The 19975-nt window shown below is 35.5% G+C and overlaps 1 protein-coding gene across 1 annotated transcript in view; it reads right to left on the bottom strand.

Annotated features, from left to right (window-relative positions):
- The window catches only part of LOC308041752 (neurabin-1-like), a gene marked incomplete at both ends in the record, with an annotated part of 39640 nt that overhangs the window by 1803 nt on the left and 17862 nt on the right, over positions 1-19975 (bottom strand). The window contains 9 exons of the mRNA XM_080346657.1: positions 4700-4816; positions 10393-10588; positions 11160-11231; positions 12302-12386; positions 15189-15522; positions 16280-16431; positions 17257-17446; positions 17527-17623; positions 18991-19220. Of these exons, the coding sequence (XP_080202783.1) occupies positions 4700-4816; positions 10393-10588; positions 11160-11231; positions 12302-12386; positions 15189-15522; positions 16280-16431; positions 17257-17446; positions 17527-17623; positions 18991-19220 (1473 nt within the window). The remainder of the gene's footprint in view (positions 1-4699; positions 4817-10392; positions 10589-11159; positions 11232-12301; positions 12387-15188; positions 15523-16279; positions 16432-17256; positions 17447-17526; positions 17624-18990; positions 19221-19975) is intronic.

Raw genomic sequence — 19975 nt, 5'->3', positions numbered from 1 at the left:
TTGTTGAGATCAGTTTATAGTCTGTTTGTCTAGGAGCATGCTAAACAAAAACACACTACAACATTCAACACAAACTAAGTCAGAAATAGAAAACATAAATGGTTTTCCCTAAGAAATTATATATAGCAAAGCATTGGCTTAAATTCAGTGTATCCAATGAGTGAGCAAGCTTCCTCAGTTAGTGAGTTAACGTAGCTCAGTCCTAATGCTAGATACTGCCTGACACAGCACCAAGAAGAACCAAGAAGCTCTTCAACTGTATTATTGATTATTGTTAAGTGAAGGAAATACAGAATAAAACCAGTTCTAGTAGTAAAACTGATGACAGTTCTAGGTACAGTTTTACTAAATTGGGTACTTTTCTAAATAGAGAGGACTGTTTATTCTTTCATCCAATGCCATCATGTCAACATTTTAAAGGGTCTGTCGAGTAGAAGACCATTTCAGAAACATAAGAGCTTGCAGCCTTCCACTGGAAACACACATTGCCAGCTCACAGCTTTTGAAGCTCCCTGCTTCAATTTCAGTTGGCTTCTGAGGGAAAAAGGTACTGCTGTTCATCCTGAAGCACTCTATTACTTCATCACAAAAGAAAAGCTACATAAAAAAGGGCTCAGTGTCTGCGCAGAAGAGATTTTAGTGCGATACTTGAATCAGTAACATCAGAGTTACCTGAACTTTTATAACTATCCAAAATGATCTATTGCTAGCTCACGATTGAGTCCAGGCTGCACTGGACTTATGGGCTGCTCCACTAGGCAGCTTCTACTCCTTAGCAAAGATATTTACAAAACAGTAGAAAGCATGCCCATTTTTTCCAGGGAGCCTTACACATGTCATTTGTAAACAAAACATGGCAATAAGTGTCTTCCTAGTGATGAATTTAAGAGATAACCATGTAAGTTTCAGGTGAACAACTACAACTCCCGGACCTTGATGAAAAATTTGGGAGAGTTGATTGAATGTAACAAAATAACTCTGGCGATTGCAAGTGAAAGGTAGTGAGACGCAGGCCTGTCACACGATCCAATCACACAGTGAACTGGATCTGGGAGTGCAACATGGAACACATCTGAGGTGGAACAAATACAATTTAAAATTTCTGATGTATCAGAGGACGACATTAATTAGAAGTGGTTTTGCTTTCCCTGGTCTGTGAAACAAAGGACAATGGTTACATTAGGAGGTAGTGCGGATAAAAAGGAGCAAGTTTGTAAAGCAGAATAGTTTGTGCTGAGGTACTAAAATCCATACTATGAGCACTTCAAAGGATTTTCACTTCCAAATAGCTCCAGCCTGGTCACACAGACTCAATGGCCACCAGCAGCTATGATGCGCTAGGACCACTGCTGGAGCACATCTTATTTCATTTCCAAGATGAATCAAAGTAAGGCAGGTGGGGACAATCAGGAGATTTACTTCAAAAAATGAACTATCAGTCCAAATTAAAATGGCTGCGTAGATATAACAAGTGTGAACACATACACCTTTCTGATGTTCAAAAGAAGAATAGTAATTTTCACAAAATAACAGTGAAGGGCTCTAGAAGAAATTTTGCCTGAAGTGCTCTATACTGCACCTGTATGAAGACAAGCTTGAGATGCTTTGCTTAGAGAAAGAAAATCCATTGCATAAATTAGTAAAGGAATTTCAAAATTTAAATAATTTTAGATAACAGTACTCCTCAACCTGATTGTATAATACAAAGTATCCACTGGTAACTTTGTCTCATACTAGCAAGTGTTCATGAATAATACACAAAAAAAAAAGAAACTTCATACATTTCAAGTTTGACCTCTATCTCAGAGTTGTGTGTGGTCTATCAGCAGCAAAAAATACTAAATATATATAAATATATATCTGTGGCAACATATATCTCTCTTTAATACATATCTACTTCTATCGTTTGAGGGGCCATATGTATCTCTATATCTGTATATATCTCCTTTACACTGAGAAATGTGTAGAATGTTTTATTCCAGTCAGAACTTACTGGAATAGTTTTATGGAATAGAACTTACTCAATAGTTTTATGTAAAATGTGCTAGCCAGGCAACTTTGCTTCTGTAATTTCAGAGTGTAAGTACTCGAAGAAGGTGCACTCCTGCCAAACAAAGAGGCCCAGATTCATTCATTTCGCCAGGGGAACGCAGTCCCTGACACAAGTCAGGGCACTCTCTGCACCGGTTCCTCCAAACAGCACAGACCAGAGCAGCTACAGACTGTCCCACGGAGGAGTCCTCCAGACTGAGCTACTAACTCCAGTCTATGCTTTCAGCATCATCAGTTGCTAACATACCCCTCCTACTTCATATTGGGAAAGACACAACCCTAAAACCAGAGTAAGTTGTAGCAAAAACTGAATCTGTTAAACAAACATTTAGACATCGTCTCCTTATAGAAGTGAAGGTGAACAGGAAGATATTTAATCCTGTATAATTTGAATTTTTCACTACTGCACAAAGGAAAAGCACATCTGTAACTATTTTTTTTTTCAGAATATGAATAGGAAAGTGAAAAGTGTAGAAGAATAGGATTAACACTGATTTTTGAGTAATGCTTATTGTTCATTGAGTAATATATCTACATAATTTTTTTTTCCTAGTTTTACTGTCCTTCCAGAGGCAGAAGGACTGTCCCAAGCTGTTTGCACATCAGAGTTACAGTCATCAAAACAGCCACCACACACAGAAAACATCAGCTGCAAATTCAGAGAGCTGAACTAAAACTATTTATACAGTATGGAAGCATGAGAAAACACACAGGTGACTCAGAAAGCAAGTCCAGAAATACTGAAGGTTCTAAAGACAAAAATACAAAACCCAAGAAAAAACAAATGCCTTCACACCATTGAGCATATTAAAAGCTTTACCAGGGTAGGAGGGATTAGCAGCGAGCTCGCTAACCTGCTGCGAGCACAGCTGCCTGTGCTCTAACCAGCTGGCTGCCACCAACCCAGCTCTCAGCAGCCATCGCTTCCCCAAAGTGCCTGAGAACCCACCCAGCAGAGGCAGACCCTGCAGTGCTGCTCCTGCCTGGCCTTCTAAGAGGTGTTTCCATCTCTAGTCTTCTAACAACTCAGGATTTGCAGGGCAGCAGGCAGTAGCCCGTTCCTCTGAAAGCAGGGCTTGTCACACTGGCTAGCATGGTATCTGCTGGATTTTTCTGAACCCATCCAAACAAGAAGCACCTGATCGAAATCATATTTGTGAAGAGCTTAAGTTAAGGATGTGAAATATCAAAAATTGCTACAAGATCAGTTACTTTTTTTTTTTCTAGATCACAATGTATTATACTATTAATTAAACAAACCCCAAGAATAGAACTACCTATTTTTCTTCCCACACACACAGCCTTTCCAGAAGAGAAAACAGCTCAGAGTTTATCATTATTCTCAGAACAGGCCCTGGTAACCAATATAATTACTGAAGAGGTACAAAACAACTCTCATTGTTCACATGCATAAGCAATATATGAACTAAGGAATACACCAGAATCATCACTGTACACATGCACAGGTTTTAATAGACAACATTTCTCCAAGTTTTATAACCAGCAGTTTACTGAAAGCTGTAACGCTGACCAAAGAACAACCTTCAAAAAGAGATTTAGCCTCACTAAAATCTTATGAGATCTATACTGCTTGAAGATTTTAGAAACACTTACTGTGTTCATGAACCACTACATTTAAAAAACTGCAGGGAGCACATACTAACTGGAGTTCCTCTGGTTTCCCTTAGACCAATGACTGTCATCACTGATAAAATCCCACAAGAAATTAATCCACTACTGAAACCTGTAAACTAGTTAGATGATTTTTGACATCTCAGATTTTTGTTAGTGACTTATAGCACTGTTTTAAGACTGTTCTGACTTTCTATATATTACTGGAATATTTTAAGATTTTCACCAAAGTCTGGTTTAAAATAGCTAAAGAACTCCTACATTCATAAGCCACCATTTAATATTTTCTTCAAACCTTATCACTATCAGTTTGGTTAGTCCTCTAACTTGCATCTGGAAGATGACTGTGTTCAGCTGTTAATGATGACTCCAGTCTCTAAAGGATTCCATTTATCAAGACATCCATCAGTCAAACACCAAATGAGGCAGTATCTCAGAATGTTACCAAAGTGTGGACTTCAGGTTCCACTAGCAGGCAAAGGAGTTAGTTTTCCAGGGGAATGAACATGGACTTCCAGGTATCTAAGTTTCTAGCTATATATCAGAACCACTTCATTCTGCATTGTTTTGGGCTCTGGTTCAATTTTTTGGTGTGTATTTTTGTTGTTGTTTCCTTTTTGTTTGTTTTTAATTTAGATGAAATTTCATGGTAAGACAAACCTACACTGATGTGAAGGTAAGATCAAAAATGCTGCAGTTTTCATTCATCCAGGAAGTTGCTTTGAATTACTGGAGCAGAAAGGTGTTGTATATACAATTTAAAACTGCAATTTGATCAGAGAGAGTTCATTCCATTTTTTATGATATAACTAAGATCAGAACACAAAGGCTAACATGGCATCTGTTAGTCCATGTCCTTAGTTCAGTTAAAGCTTAGGAATCTTTACAATGCTCTTCAACATGAAAATATGGAAATAGCGGTCTAGTTTCACATTACACAAATCTGTTTCTGTTAAACATGCTCTAGTGTGAACAACAACATTAACAAGACACATATACACACTTTGAAACTCACCTCATTTGAAGAGAAGGTTAAAGTGTGTGAACGACCTGACAGATTTGGTTCTGTCACTAACCCTGAAAGTTCACAACTTGGCTTGCTATGGTATGTATCATCTATGACAATTCTACTCTGCAAACAAGTGGAAATAACGTTTTATTAACTCACTTCTTGGAAAAGCAGGTCATAAGGTGACATTCTAGTAATTTTCAATTTTGATAAAAAAATACTATGACTCAGTTATCTTTATATCACATATGAAATGCACTCACTACATCAAGCATCTGACTTGTTTTTGTTAAACTTCTGAATTCAAAACCACCATAACAAATTTAAAGCAATACCTCCAATAAGAGCACATTGTGTGGAGAATCAGTCATGACCTGAAATTGTGTTAAAGTACGTAAGAAAATACATGCGATTAGTCTTTCAGCAGGCACACCACACTCGGGGAGAAGCAATTTATGATTCAGTTTGGCAGATTATTCATGCTGAGTTTGTATTCAACTGAAACCTACACAAGCACTATGAACATGCTTCAGAAGGTGCTGTTCTGGTTGGCGAGATAAAAATCAAAGTCCTAATTGTTTATGGTCATTAAGGTTCCCATGGCACCAAAGTGCCCCCAAAACGCAAAAAGTTTCTGAACATGAGAACTAGGCTTACACTTCATAGTTGCCCACTACCAAACCACTGTAGTAGAACAAATAGGCTGTCTTTGCTGACGTACATTGAGAATTGGAGTAGCTAGAAGCTTTCGGCAGTTTGCAGATCAGGGTTTAAATTAGATCATGAACAGAGAATGTAGAGCTTGCCTAAGGACAAGCCTTCCTAAAACTTTATAATCTGATTTATGATACTGTATTGTATTTCTGTTCATTTTAACAGCTTCCTTTAACAGCTGGATGCCCCATCCCTGGAGATACTCATGGTCAGGCTGGACGGGGCAATGAGCAACCTGATCTGGTTGAAGATGTCCCTGCCCATTGCAGGGGGGTTGGACCAGATGACCTTTGAAGGTCCTTTCCAACCCAAACTATTCTGTGATTCAATTCTGAGGTGGCTGCTTTTTGAGGCACACAATCATGCCATCTGAAATTTACCTTGATATGAAAAATACCGCATAGATGTAAGATACCTTTAGAAGAATTTTTATAATAAATGAACTGTATAAAACTATGTGAAAATCTTATAGTTGAAGTACTAAATATTGTAAAAACACTATAATAAAAAATTTAGAAGTTAAACAACCACTCAGATGTCTTTTTAAAACGGTTTAACACTGTAAATCTACAGTAATTACGCAGTTTGACAGCCTGAATTATTTAAAAAATGGCAGATTCTTCTGAAATAAAAGATTTTGACAAATGTATTCTTTTAACAAATTAAGTACTATTAATTTCTTAAAAACACAATAATTAGATAACAAAGTAAAAATCAGGTTAGAAATACAACTAGTGTAAGAACTGTCATATTGAAATAATGTAAAATCTTAATAGCATTTACTGTTTACATTCAGTTATTACACTTAGTTTGCATTTAACGGAAGCTTTTGGATCTGTACTCCTGCCTTAGCATCTAAAAGCAGCAGGATCTTAGTTCAAACTCATCCAGCAGCCAGGACTTGTACAAGCTCAGGCCGGCTATCTGAGCAGCCTGTGCCTCAAGCTGAAGACTGTGAAAAAATCCGGATGCCAAAACTGAGAACTTCACAGCAGGTTTGGTAAGAAAATGCTTCAAATAATGTGTTTCCCATAATACTTTCAAATTTGATTACCTCCAGATCCAACAAAGATCCTGACCTCTATGTTATTCTTCTTTAGTGAGTGAACAATAATTCTGTCAAAAGCATGCCTCCCACTGTTGTCTTTCCAAAATTTATTTCTCAACGCTACCTTGTTGCCTACAAACAGTAAGCAATTATTTACCATTATTTTCTTTAAGTCTCCAATCAGCTAACTATACTTTGTAAGGATGCCATATCATATATATGTATAAATAATCTGAGATCCTAAATTAACCTGACATTAAACAGATTTTTCTCCAGTAACTTATGCCCCTATAAGAGAACTATGTTTTTGCAGTTGTCTTCATTGAGCACTTCTGTATTTTTGTTCTGATTTCAGTTTAACCCAAACTCTAAATTTTCTAAATTATTCTATTTTTGGTTTTGGGGTGGATACTTGAACTTTGCACTCCCTTTCACCCTAAATTACTGATGTACATTTCCAGTCTCAAAAAAAACCAACAAAAACCAACAAAACCAAACAGCAAAACCAAAACACACACCCACAAACAAACAAACAAACAAAAACCAACCCACAAACACAAAACACAAAATAAAACCAAGACAACCAACAAAATGCCTGCCCCCCAAAAAACAAACAAACAAACAAACAAACGCAGAAAAACCAAACCACAACTTGAGTTTTCCTGCTACCTCTTCGAAGCGTGTAATACTGTGCACAACTGAAAAATGGTATTCTATTTAACATGTAGATCTTTTGATTAATTTCATTTCACGGACTTGTTCAATCTTTTAGATGTAAAAAGTATTACCAGAAACAACAGACTACTTTATCTGTCACCCTATTCTCAAATTCAAGTTCAACCCAACCTGAAAATTAACTTAGGAGCTTTTATTTTAGTCAGCCTACGTTCACTTCTCCTACCTTTGCAGAATAAGTGAGAACAATTAAGAAACAAAATTGTACCAAAAAAAAAAAAAAAAAAAAGACAGGATATTTGAGAAAAATATTTAATAAGACCTTAGAAAAAATATGAAAAAAACATAGCTAGAAGTAAAGCATCTCAGCACCAGTTGTAATGTTTTCTCCTTCCCCTGCTCCTATTTCGTTTAAAGTAGTAGTAATTTCCTTTTAAGGATTTAGAGCCAGTTGCAAAGATTTTTTTGTTATTGAAGAACACACAATTTGGATAGAAAAGGTTTTATAGGTATGCTTCCTAAGGTTTAAGATACTTGGATATAAACAGTTTACACCACAGTGTTCTTTGTACCAAAAATGAAACGCTGCATACAAGTCTACAGAAGCTAAATAACACCCTGGAAAATTAATAAATATGAACAGTATGTATGTGTTTGTATTGTATCAGAGAATGGGACTAATTCAAAGGGCTGATTATATAAAGGGACTAATTTAAGAACTGTGTAAGGTTAAGCAGTCTGCAAACACTCAGATTACAAGATTTTAGTTTTTGTTTTCCCATTTTTCACCAGCAAAAAGAAGTTGATTCATTACTTTGCCAAATTACAAGTTTACGACTAATTTCAGTATCATTTTAAGTAACTTGAAGAGGCGAATTTTGCAGAAAGAAAAAAAAGTTAAATATAATTACATTCCTTACACCATCAATATTAAAACACAACTACAAAAATTATACACAGTGTGAAAGACTCAATAAAACAGTCAGAGATTTTTACATGACAAAGTTCTTATTTTAGGGTTTCTACTTTTAACCTGCCCTTTAAGAAATGCTTTCAACCTGGTGATATGGGATACTACAGCCATAAAAGCAAGAAATATTATGGACTTCACACCAACAAAAAGGAGGGTTCTTTCCTTAAATTCTGGGAGGGTGATTTTAAACCTGCTGGTATTTTGCTTAAGTAACAAGACTCACTGCTGAGTGGTCAAGCACATTTCTTTCTCAGTTTTAATGTTTTTTTCACAGCAAGGTTTATCAGCCAGAACCTTGTTACTGTAACGCAGACTTAATGATCAACTGCAGGTTAAGATCCACAAAGAGCCATTCCGAGCAGTAGCTACCTTCTTTATAAAAGACCCCAAATGTTGCAAAGTAAAAATAGCCTGACTTTGGGGAGGCTGAGTACGATTTTAGGATCATTTAATGCATGAGAATCCATTCTTTAACAGGGTCAACTTTCTACCATTTTACAAAGCGGGAATATGGCTGAAGACTTGTGTGTTCTTTGCAACTGGAAATAAGGAAAAGAGGGGGAAGTAGCAATTACATACTGGAGCATGAGAAGGAAACAAAAAATAAAACAATATGCAAGGAAACAGCTGGATTATCAACTTAAAGTATACAATGATGAGAAGAAAAGGCTATTATTTCAGGGCAATGTGGAAAGGGAGTGATCAATCTGGTAAGACTGATACCTTTTTAATTGCCAAAAAGATTGTCCATATAAACACATAAAGGGGTGATTAAGCACATTATAGGTGCTTACAACAGAAATGCAGCAGTGGAACAATATACTATACTCAGAAAAATTATTTGAATCAGACAGAAAGAAAGAGTGAAGAGGGGACCAGTGAGTTCTTCTGAACCAACGATTTTGAAAGCTGAACCACAGAATGTTTATCTATATGAAAACCATCTCTTGATAGCTTTGCTGCAGCCTATTAAGTGATCAACCATGCACTCCTCTTTAGCCAAAAATTGTACCAAAGTGTCTGCCTACCCCCTTCAACATAGATCTTGTAGTCCCAAGATCCTGGGGTTATTTACAGAAACATTCTTTGGCCACTACATGCTTCCAGAGAAGCAAGCAATGCAGGAGGTATAAATACACAAGACTCACACACACTGGACAGCATTCTCTAAAGTGTCATTCTATAACACTTCAGAGATTAAAAAACTCTTCTCAAGTTCCTGTGTTACAGTAACATATTGTATGGTTCTAAAACCACTCTATTTTTTACAAACTATGTATGCAGACAGCTTACTGCTGTGTCACAGGGAATGTAAATTCACATTAAGAAAACAGAAGAAAATTTAAAAAAAAAAAAGTATTATAACAGCATTTTAGTGCAATCAGCATCTGGAAACATGGAAAGCCAACTTCTTGTTATCTGCCATCTATGCAAAGTATCAGCGACTTCATGGACTACAACCCAGCAAATTTTTATTCTAGATTTGTAACTCATTTCTCTCTAAAATAATAACACAGAAGAAAACGGAAAAGTGAAAAGATATTTTAAACAACCAAAGAGAAGAAAAAGTGTGAAACTCAAGAATAAACCTAGCTTATGAGGTTACTCCACTAGCTACAATTTTGAACCTGACAAAATCCAAAGGAAACAAGAGTGAAGGTAATTTAATAAGACTGTTAGTAACAGTCTTACACTGAAATAGGTTTTAACAAAATATTTAGACAGTGGACACATTAAACTTTTTACTTCTTACAGCCATTTCTTTCTAATAGTTTAAACCGTAAGGATGAGAACTTTATGGTTACACACCTGTAGCCTCACTCTTAAGATCTGGTTAAAAGGCTTTAAATTATGAGAACATTATCAGTTACTCAGAAGCAGTTTCCTAGAAGAGAGAGTGTTCTGCAGATGTGTCTCTTGGGTTTCAATACTAAATTAGTTAATGAAAACAAGGACACTATATTCATGCACCCCTACATACCAGTATATTAAGAACTGGTTGGCCAGCTGCCTGGGAAGCTGACCTCTATTTATGTACACTTCCTCCAAGTATTAGACAGCGAAACAAATCTGGCTTTTAAAACTATACTGTCCTAAATCCAGTGCTACTTTTACCATTATAAACCAGTGAAAAAACACACTGTGATTGTTCCTTAGATGCTGCTTCAGACTGAACAGCCTCCACTGATGCTTCGACTGAACAAGAGGCAATGGGAACACTCACACTGATGTTTTACTTTACCAAGACACAACGCTTAAATATTCAAAGCACAAATCAGTCATCTTTACCTTGCTTCTATTCTTCTCTTGACCATGTTCAGAACTGTCCTGCCCACTCTGAATAACGTGCAGGCTGCTACTAGAAACCTGAGGCTCTTTGTGGCTGTCTCCAAACCAAGAGAAAGGCATGCACGTAGGAACAGGGGAATCTGAATCTGATGCAGAGAGATTGTTGCCAGAGTCCTCCAACAGTTCTCGGGAACCTCTGAAATAAATAGATTAAATTATATTTAAACAAGAACAGCAAAAAACCCCACCCTGCCCCATAAACAGCCCCCCCACAACAAAGTCAAAACACACACCACTCATTTTTACCCATTTCACAGCACACTTGATATTTAAAATTAAAACTGATACTTGCCTTTAAATATCCATGAAAAATCATTCAAGTTATTGAACAACACAAATTTAAGAGCTTTTACAGTATTTCACATAATAATTTATCAAATAATTTGCTAACTTAATTTACTCAACATTCATCTTCCTAAGCAAAATATAGTTTTATTTTTAAGATAGGGTACAACATGTTAATCTTATGAGCCACTTAAAAATGTAACCCTGCTTTACTCTTTCCTCTACACTATTCTATATATTTTTCTTACTTCATGAGATTACTAGTTCATCTCCACATCATTACCTTAATCTTCACAGAATTTTGCCACTGTTATACTTGAATGTACTTTAAGGTCAAACAGCGATTCTGTGATATCTTTAAAGAGATTCTCAGATTAAAAATTTTAGGGATGCAGCATACACGTATTAAACAAAACAAGTACCTGCTATCCAGAGAACCTCTTAGATTTTCTTTTTCTTGTTTCTTGCCCTTGCCCCCAGATTTCCGTAATCCACTGAAGTGAAAAAAACCCAATTTTCATTAGGCGTTTACATTTACACAGCACAACTTCTTTTTTAATCCGCAACATTTACACAATGCAACATTGACTTAAACAGTTACAAACCCCCACATTAACATTGTTACACAGGGCAGATTATGCATGCAATTAAAGAAGTACTGTCATTCACATTTTATTGAAGAACCATTGCAGAATTATGAAAATACCTCTAAAGGCCACATATAATCAAAACAAACACAGAAAATGTCTAAAGAAACTTAGCATATAGTGCATACAACCAAGAGGAAGAACACAGTTTTATTTCTATATGAATGTTCATATGCAATACAGAGTGACTTGAACTAAGTCACTAACTACAATCTCTGTGTGTGAACTAAGTTCTCATTTTAATGTTATATATTATGATTTATTTGTTGTGGTACCAGTCTGAGCACTCGATGTTAGCTACTTCAACAAGCTTTAAACCCGGCTCCAAAGGAGCAAGACCTATTGCAAAAAGGAGCAACTCCTCTCCCAAATCCCCAGAGTTCAGTTACCACCCTGCATTTCCAAACAATATGCAGCCTGCACTTTTGTTTCACCCCTGTTCGCAATTCCCTCTTCTAAATGAAATTCATAAATCTGCTCATCACTGCCGCTCACCAAACCTGACGGAACGACACCTCTACTGTGGAAAGAATTAAGGCAAGACGGGTATCTATTTCAGACTGCAATGCCAGCAGGATGTAACATTAGAGTCTAGGCTCCAACAGTATTTTGTCATAAAACTATACATGGATTTGCAGTTTAATTCATAGTGAAATTGTGTATTCAGATAAGAACTGAAGAATTCCAATAAATTATTTGAGGGGAAAAAGGTACAGATAAATTAAATCACATGTGGTAGAAACATGAATGCAACATGACAAATTCAAGATAAAGAAGATTCTGTCCAGGGGCATTGCTATGAAGTAGCATTACTGGATTTCCTCCACTTTTTTTTTTTTTTATTTAGAGAACATTGTATTTCCCAAAAGTAACACTGAAAACTATTTACTTCCAAATGAATACAAGTAAAACGTTACCCAAAATCTGGAAATCTCCTTTTGGACTTCCCTGATGATGTTCCTTCATTTGTTTCTGCTGCCTTGTCTTCATTTTTCTTTTCTTCTGTTTTTCATAGAAGAATGAAAAATAAAAACATTATTCTAAAAACACTTGCAAGTTTCAAGTACTTAATGATGATGCTTCTAATAAGATACTAAAACCTGAGTAACAGTGTTAAAATTCATATTCACACATGCAGATACTACCTGGAAATACTACAGCCATATCAATGTAAGTTGGCCTTTCCCATCATTCTGGCTGTGCTGTACCATTGAAAAGTGGCAACACAACAGTTTCTTATGACTGATCAAAAATATTGCTTTTGATAAACAGTAATTCTGTACTGTCTACAGAAAGAGAAAACTTAGAGTATTTTGCTCCGATGAATTACAAATAGAAGATAGTTTAAGATGGGTTTAGAATGAAGTACCTCTTCCTTTTGCAAAATGTCAACTTCAAAATACAAGAACTAGACAACCAGTATAAGATGTATGAAAAACTCAGTTTTAAAGCAACAGTTGAGCAAGTACAGCTTTTAATAATAATTTATTACACTTGAAGTATTGTAAGATGTTTCTTCTGCATTTTTCCTGGTTCAGTAGCTAGTCCAGGCTAGCAGCTTGGAACATGGGCTACACATGCAACCTGCTGGCTCCAGGAGGTGTGCCTGACCAACACGACAGCCTGCACCTGGAGAGCGGACAAAGCCAACAAGCTGAGTTTCTTGGAAACAGTGTACAAACTGTGACTGTTCTAAAGAAATAATTGGGACTTTGAAACTCCTCCAAAACTGTCGTATTTTCAAAACTGAAATACAGCCTCCTAGGATATAATTTTTCACCAGAGGGAGCATGTTCAATTCCAACTGCTCAATTATTATGTGAAATTAAGTGACAAACTTAAGCATCATCCTACCTCTTCCCATGGATTGAGACAGATCACTGCAAGTCCTGAACATACTTCCTTTCAAATTCTCAGGCTACTAGATTATTTTTCTTAATAATTGAAATATGTTTCATATTGCAAATCAGGTGTTTCATAACTAAGCTGCCTATGAAAGAGATGAAGCCTGCTTTTTTGTAAGAAAAAGTAGGTTTTAACTCTACCTTCAAGACAACTCCTGACATGAAGTAATGTACACAGATGCCTTCAAGGATCATAAAAAACAGAACATCACGTTTACTACACAAAACTGAGGACAGCTTTCCACCACCCTAATAATCCTTCCTGAAATATATAACGGTTATCTCAAAGTTTACATGTTGAATAGTCAGAGGGTTCTCCCTGTCCCCGCCTTTTTTTTTTGACATATCTGATAAGTAGTTGCTGATCAACATCAGAACTTCATCTAATTAGATAACCACTCTTTCTAAAAATTTAACATCCAATAAATTATAACTACCAGTTAAACTGGTTATATTTCCTGTCAACTTAAATACAAAACAAGAAGAATTAATTTTAATATTGACATTTGTTTCCACCTCTCTCTCCAGAGACGAGGTAATTTCTAAAATGCAGTACAGTAGGTTAAAATACAGACTGATTCATGAATGGATGGGAAGGTGATAGAAAAGATTATGTCAATAAAATAATAGGTAGACATTTAAATAAAGTTAGAAAGCAACAATCCAGCAGAAAGTAGCATTTAATGTCATTTTGCCTACAAAGAGTGAGTCTTCAATACTAATCCTCATCTTTGATGTACTGCATTAATTAGCTTTTCCAGTGACTCGGCCAATTTCAAAACATGTTTGCAATGCTTCAGCCATCACCAAAAAAATGTAGAAAAGAATGTAAAAATCACTTATATATTAGGTACATGTTTTGATAATTTTTTTTTTTTTCAAATAAAACAAACTAAACAAGCGGAAGTAGAGACTATTTTTAAGACTTTATAGAAACACATTGAATGAGGAGAGCACAAAACAAATCCTGTTTTCAGAGTATTAAAAGAAAGGTTTTGTCTGACCTGTATAGAAAAGACAGCAAGAATAACCTGCCTCTATATATTGTGCCAGCTGACTAAAAGAAATACCAAGCATTTGTAAAATTTTTTATCTGATTCCTTTGTCAATTATTCATAAGAAAACAAGACAAATATTTATATCAAAAATTATAAGTAGTGACTAGGCTGATTATAATACCCTTAACCTCATCCTAGTGAGAAATATCCTCAGAGGGCAAGATGAATAATTCCCATAACATGCAGAATCTGTATCTTGTTTAAAAACCTGGATAAAGTCTGGAAGCACAAAACCATCACTGAGTTTTTCTGGGAATCAGGAAATCGTTACTCTACAAACTTACATTGTCACTTAAAAGGCAAGTGTTTTGCAGAAATGTGTAGGACCTTTACTGATTATGCACAGTCAATGACTCTACTCCTCTCTAGCTTATTACAAGACACCATTTAGACTCTCTAGATTTTTACATTTGAGCTTTTTCCAAACTGACTTAGAACTATTCCTTTCTGTAACTGTTTAATTGAAACCGCATTTATTCTACACGCACCTTTTAGATTCTTGGTGCTATAAATTATTTTTAAAATCTCGAGTTTTGTAGAAAACTGGTGACTAATTTGTTGGAGATGAAGGAATTAAAAGATAGACAAGCCTATTTCAGAACATACTACTGTTGTTTCAAAATATTTCATTAAGTAAAAATAGCATATAATGAACCTGCATACATTTTTGCTAACTTCAAACTTTCCTGAAGAGTTAACAAGTGGTTTTAGAACAGGTAATTAGTTTTGTAGTATAACATTTTCCCTAAAAGGAGTTTATTGTTCAATATTAATTTATATCTAAAATTTATAATACTTGAACCCTGAAGGATTAAAAGAATAATAACCCCCTTAAGCCTTACCCTTGGCCTCTTTCCCTTTCCCCTTTGCTTCTCTTTGCTTGACATTCTTGGGATACCCTTGAGGAGAATTTAGAGCCATCTCTTCAGGAGGAGGTGAATGAGTGGTGGTTGTGCTATTTTCATTGTTTGGTTTGTGTACTGGGGAAGAGTGCGTGGAAGCAGAAGGACTTGATTCTAGCGGACTTTCTATGTTTTCTGTTTGTTCAGGCTTTTCGCTCTTTTGATCTATGTTGTCCAGGCGTGGGAGAGTTATTTTTTCGCTTGTTTCTAAGGCCTTGGTTAGGTACACAGCGGAAGGTTCTCTGTTGAGAATAGTGTCTTCTGAATCCTCATCCTTCAATAAATTCAAAAGTTATTTTAGAATAAGCATGACAGATAATAATATACCATCTGATCTCTCGAGATGTACTATTCTACACACAAACCTCTTCAGTTCAGAACATTTTAATTTGATCACTTGTAGATACCATCTAAAGGACATTAAGCTGATTTTGTAGGCTTTCCTTTATGCATCCCTATATACAGATGTTTCTGCGCATCCCAAACCATCTTTCTCTGGCTGAGTAAGAAACATCCTGTTACATCTGAGCCATTCCAAATCAATGCAAACACCTGTCTGTCTAACTGAAGTAGGTCAGTCTCATTTACCAACTATGTACACCTTAATTCTTCAACTGTTTTCCAGAAACATGTTACAATATTTTACTGGTATACTTTTTAATGGACTTAAATGATCACTTATGGAATAATGAAGCATTTCAGAACTGTTTAGTTTTTGAAGAAATTTGGTAACTAACTTGTTTCACAACATACCACTGTTGCTATATCAAAATCTTTCAGCAAGTAGAAGTACAATTACAACAAGCTTGCACACTTCTTTGCTAACTTCAAATTAACTGTGACACAAAGAACATGTCAGAGGTCACATGTAATATCAACCCAAAGAGGGTTTTTCACTTGATAAAGCATAAAAATATGATGCTTTGGCACAGTCTAAATGAAGCACGTACAACACTTAAAATTGCAAACACAGATAAAACTGAACATACAGTCAGGCTCCTGAATGCATACTTATCTACTAATATTGGTACCTGTAGATTTGCAGTCTGTTGTCCAGCCCCAAGAGATTCTTTCAGCTTTGATCGAGAAGGTGGCTGGCGTTTCACTTTCAAAGCAAGCTGAGCTTTTGCTTTGTGAGCACTGGTGTCTAATCTGGGTGTATCTCCAACAAAAGCATCAAAATCTGCAATAAATACGTACTACTTTAAAAAAAAAGATCACAACCTGGTAAGCAAGTTCACCAGCCCACTGTCCAGAAAAATATTCAGAAGATAAATCAGAATTATTCTACCTGTTAATAATTAATATACGAAAATACCATACTACATAACACTACAATATTTTAACATATTATGATAGCATTTTCTAATTAATTTTAAATGTATTTCTACCCAATTTCTTCAATTAAAAAAAAAAAAATCCATCAGGACATAATTGTATTATGGCTTGAAAAACAAATTTCCTTCTCAAATAGACAAGAATTTGTGCCTAAAATGTACTTTCCTATCCTTGTTCTTTAAGACAGAAACTCTTTACAAAGTACATAAGCACCTACCAAATATTTTTAATTACAATTGCAATTTTTTTTTTTTTTTTTTAATATGCATCTCATTTGAAACAAGATCTGATATTTTATAGCATTCTGGGCACAAAATCACAAGACAAAAAAAAAACATCCCAAGTTTTGGTGTAAATCATAGCTTAAAACCAATGGGATTAACTGATGTATCCCAGCGTTTTAGCCCCATTCATTAATAGAGAATCTGAGCAACAGTGATGATTGATGTCTCTCCATTTATCTCCCACTTCCCACAGCATGTAAGAAATACATTACTGCAATACTGAAAATGTCGGGGGACCTACACAAAAAATACCCACACTGGCTCAGGTGAAACATTTACCCAGTCAGCAGGAAATAGCAAACATGTAACATCTTTTAACAATACTCCACATATAACTCCTCCTAATTTTTGTTAAATGCAAATGAAAAATGCCACAACCTACTTACCAGAAATTAAGGTATCTAAAGAATTTAGTCTTTCTTCTATTGATTCTGTTTCTTTTTCATTTTCTTCTCTTATCTTTGATTGTTCATTATGTTGGCCTGGACTTTGACAGTCACCTTCCAATAAGCTGTCACCTCCAAACATACATGGCATTCTCTCATATACTTTTAATTTACTTTCAAGCTCTGAAATCTGCAAGAATTAAAATTCAGAAGTGAGGCACAACTCTCTGAGAATGCTGAAGTTTCTTTAAAAATGTAATACTGCTTTACTTTTTCCTGATATATTTTCAGCTGTTCTGCATATTTCTGGTCTCTCTCTTCAAGTAGCCTTGAATGATCCTCTTCTTTCTTCATAAATTCTATTTCTCTGGTGATAGAAATATATAAGCATATATGAAGCAGTAATACATAAAAATGTAGAAAAATACATAAAATACAAGTGTGCACAGTTGCATTTACTAAAAAGTATTCTGTTAGTAAACACTGAACAAAAATAATCAGCCTGTAAGGTATAACTGATTAATTAGTCTTGTAATGCCACAAAATTAACTATGCATTTGTACGCTTCAAGTATCTTCAAAAGAAAATATGACACATGACACTATCATTTACTCTGGGGTGAAAAAGGATGTATTGCAACAGTTTTTCTACAAAGCTACAACCATTCATCTTCCTTTAAAAGCAGCAAGTCAGTCGCATATACATTTAAAGCGTGAAATATACGCATGGCTCTCATCATTACATCTTACTCTCCTCCCAAACATACATATGCTTGCACAGTAATTTCCTTCCAAAAGCTATGGTAGAATTCTTTGTAGGAAAATAAATTGAATTTCAAGTTTCTACTTGATTCATCCTACAGAAATTGCAATGGCGGGGTTTTACAAAAAGACACAATGATTATAAGAAGGAAACAAAAGCTGCTTTTTCCTGCAAGTCAGATGGAATAACATACAAAACCAGAAAATAAGGGTAGAACATCTACACAAAATGCAGAAGCTTCAGGGACAGTCAGAGTAGTAATGGGAGTTTGCTAAACAGCGAAGAAATGGAAACCAGCATTTCAGCAGTCATCTTAACGTAATTCTGAGCTTCCACACAGATAAGCTTGGGAGAAGAGGCAAAACGAGAGTGCTCACTGAACAGCACAGAAATGTGCTGTGAAAAGTAACATTTCTGGATACGGACTACAAAGCAAAAGATCATCCAAATTGCCTTTAAAAATAAGTAGCAAGTGGAGAAATTTGAGACAAGAGAATTATACATTTACAGTAACTACCAAAAGCAACAGCTGTGTTCTGTATTATCATATTGCCATTTGGATGAGCTGGATACAGATCCCAAACTCTTTATTTTTTCCTCAGTAAAGAGGATTTTTCACAAACAGCAAAAGATATTGCCAAATACCTTGTGCCAAATTTCAAGTAGTCCTTCCAAAAGTAACAGACACATGACAGTTTCTCAACTAAGTTGTTTTAAAAATTTGTTATTGAAATATTGAATCACTTTTCCTAAGTTTAGAATCAAAAGCAGCATCAACATTTTTGGAGAACCTTTCCAGAAGGTGGTGATTTAAAGCATGTAGAATTCAGCATGCATAGCCCACTGCTTCCTTAAACTCTGACAAATTAAAAGAAAGTCTGTTAAGCAAATTCTAAACCTCAGTATTGTTGTAAGTTTTTCCCATAATGTACAAAATATACAACCAAGAAAGAGAGATCTGGTATTACTTACTTTTGTTGGTAATCTTTAACCAATTTCTTGGCCTTGCTGTATTTCTTTTCAAGAGCATCACATTGTTCTTGAGTTTCTTTAAGATGCTCATTTACTGCTTTGCATAAACTCTGTGCCTCCAACCAGTAGGTCTCTAACTTTTTAATTTTCTCTTTGCTTTCATCTAAGTTTTGCTGAAGTTGGGCTCGACTCAGTTTCCATTCGTTTTTTTCCGCTTCAGCAATTTTTAACTGAAAAGATTAATACTTCAGAAATTAATCTAAACTAAAAGATGAAATTAAACAAACAGTTGTTTATATGTGTTTAAGTAGAGAATAACTAAAAAAAATTAAATACTTAAGAGTAATATTAAAAGAAGACACTGAACTTTTAAAGAAATCATATAAACTCTTCCAACCCTTGCTAATCAGAGTAAGTTTAGAACTTGAACCCAAGAGTCTTTGACTACTTCCTCAATAGTATTGCTTATTTTTAAAGAGATAAAACAAGTAAGACCTTTATTGTTAGATTATGTTGACTTGTTCAAGATTGTACCATCTCTTAATACCACTGGAGAGGGCTATTTCAGTTACCTTCAAAGGCAACTGGATACAGAATCTTTAATCTGTACAAGACAAGCCTGTACAAGTCCTACTACTTGTTACCAACAGCTTGTTCAACAAAGCTAATGAGACGAGTTGTTTGTAAGACACTGGTCTTCCTAATAAATTATGATATACCCATGGTTTGCTTTCCTGGGGCTAATGTATGAAAGGCCAAACAACCCTTCAACAAGGGAAAGGGATGGGGCCCCTTCAGCTTGACAGCAGCTGCATTATAAAAGGGAATGTTAACATGTGAAGTTCTCCAGGCGTTGGAAAAGTGAGCAGGCAGGATACTGCTTAGTTTGTCCATGACTCCTTCTTTGGGGACACCATTTACACTGAGGAAATCACTGCTTTTTAAGCCAGTTAAGATCACCTGCTGATGGAACAAAGACACTGAA

The sequence above is a fragment of the Nesoenas mayeri genome, assembly GCF_963082525.1.
Source record: "Nesoenas mayeri genome assembly, chromosome: 6".
NCBI lineage: Eukaryota > Metazoa > Chordata > Aves > Columbiformes > Columbidae > Nesoenas > Nesoenas mayeri.
This window is presented reverse-complemented; position numbering and strand designations above follow the sequence as displayed.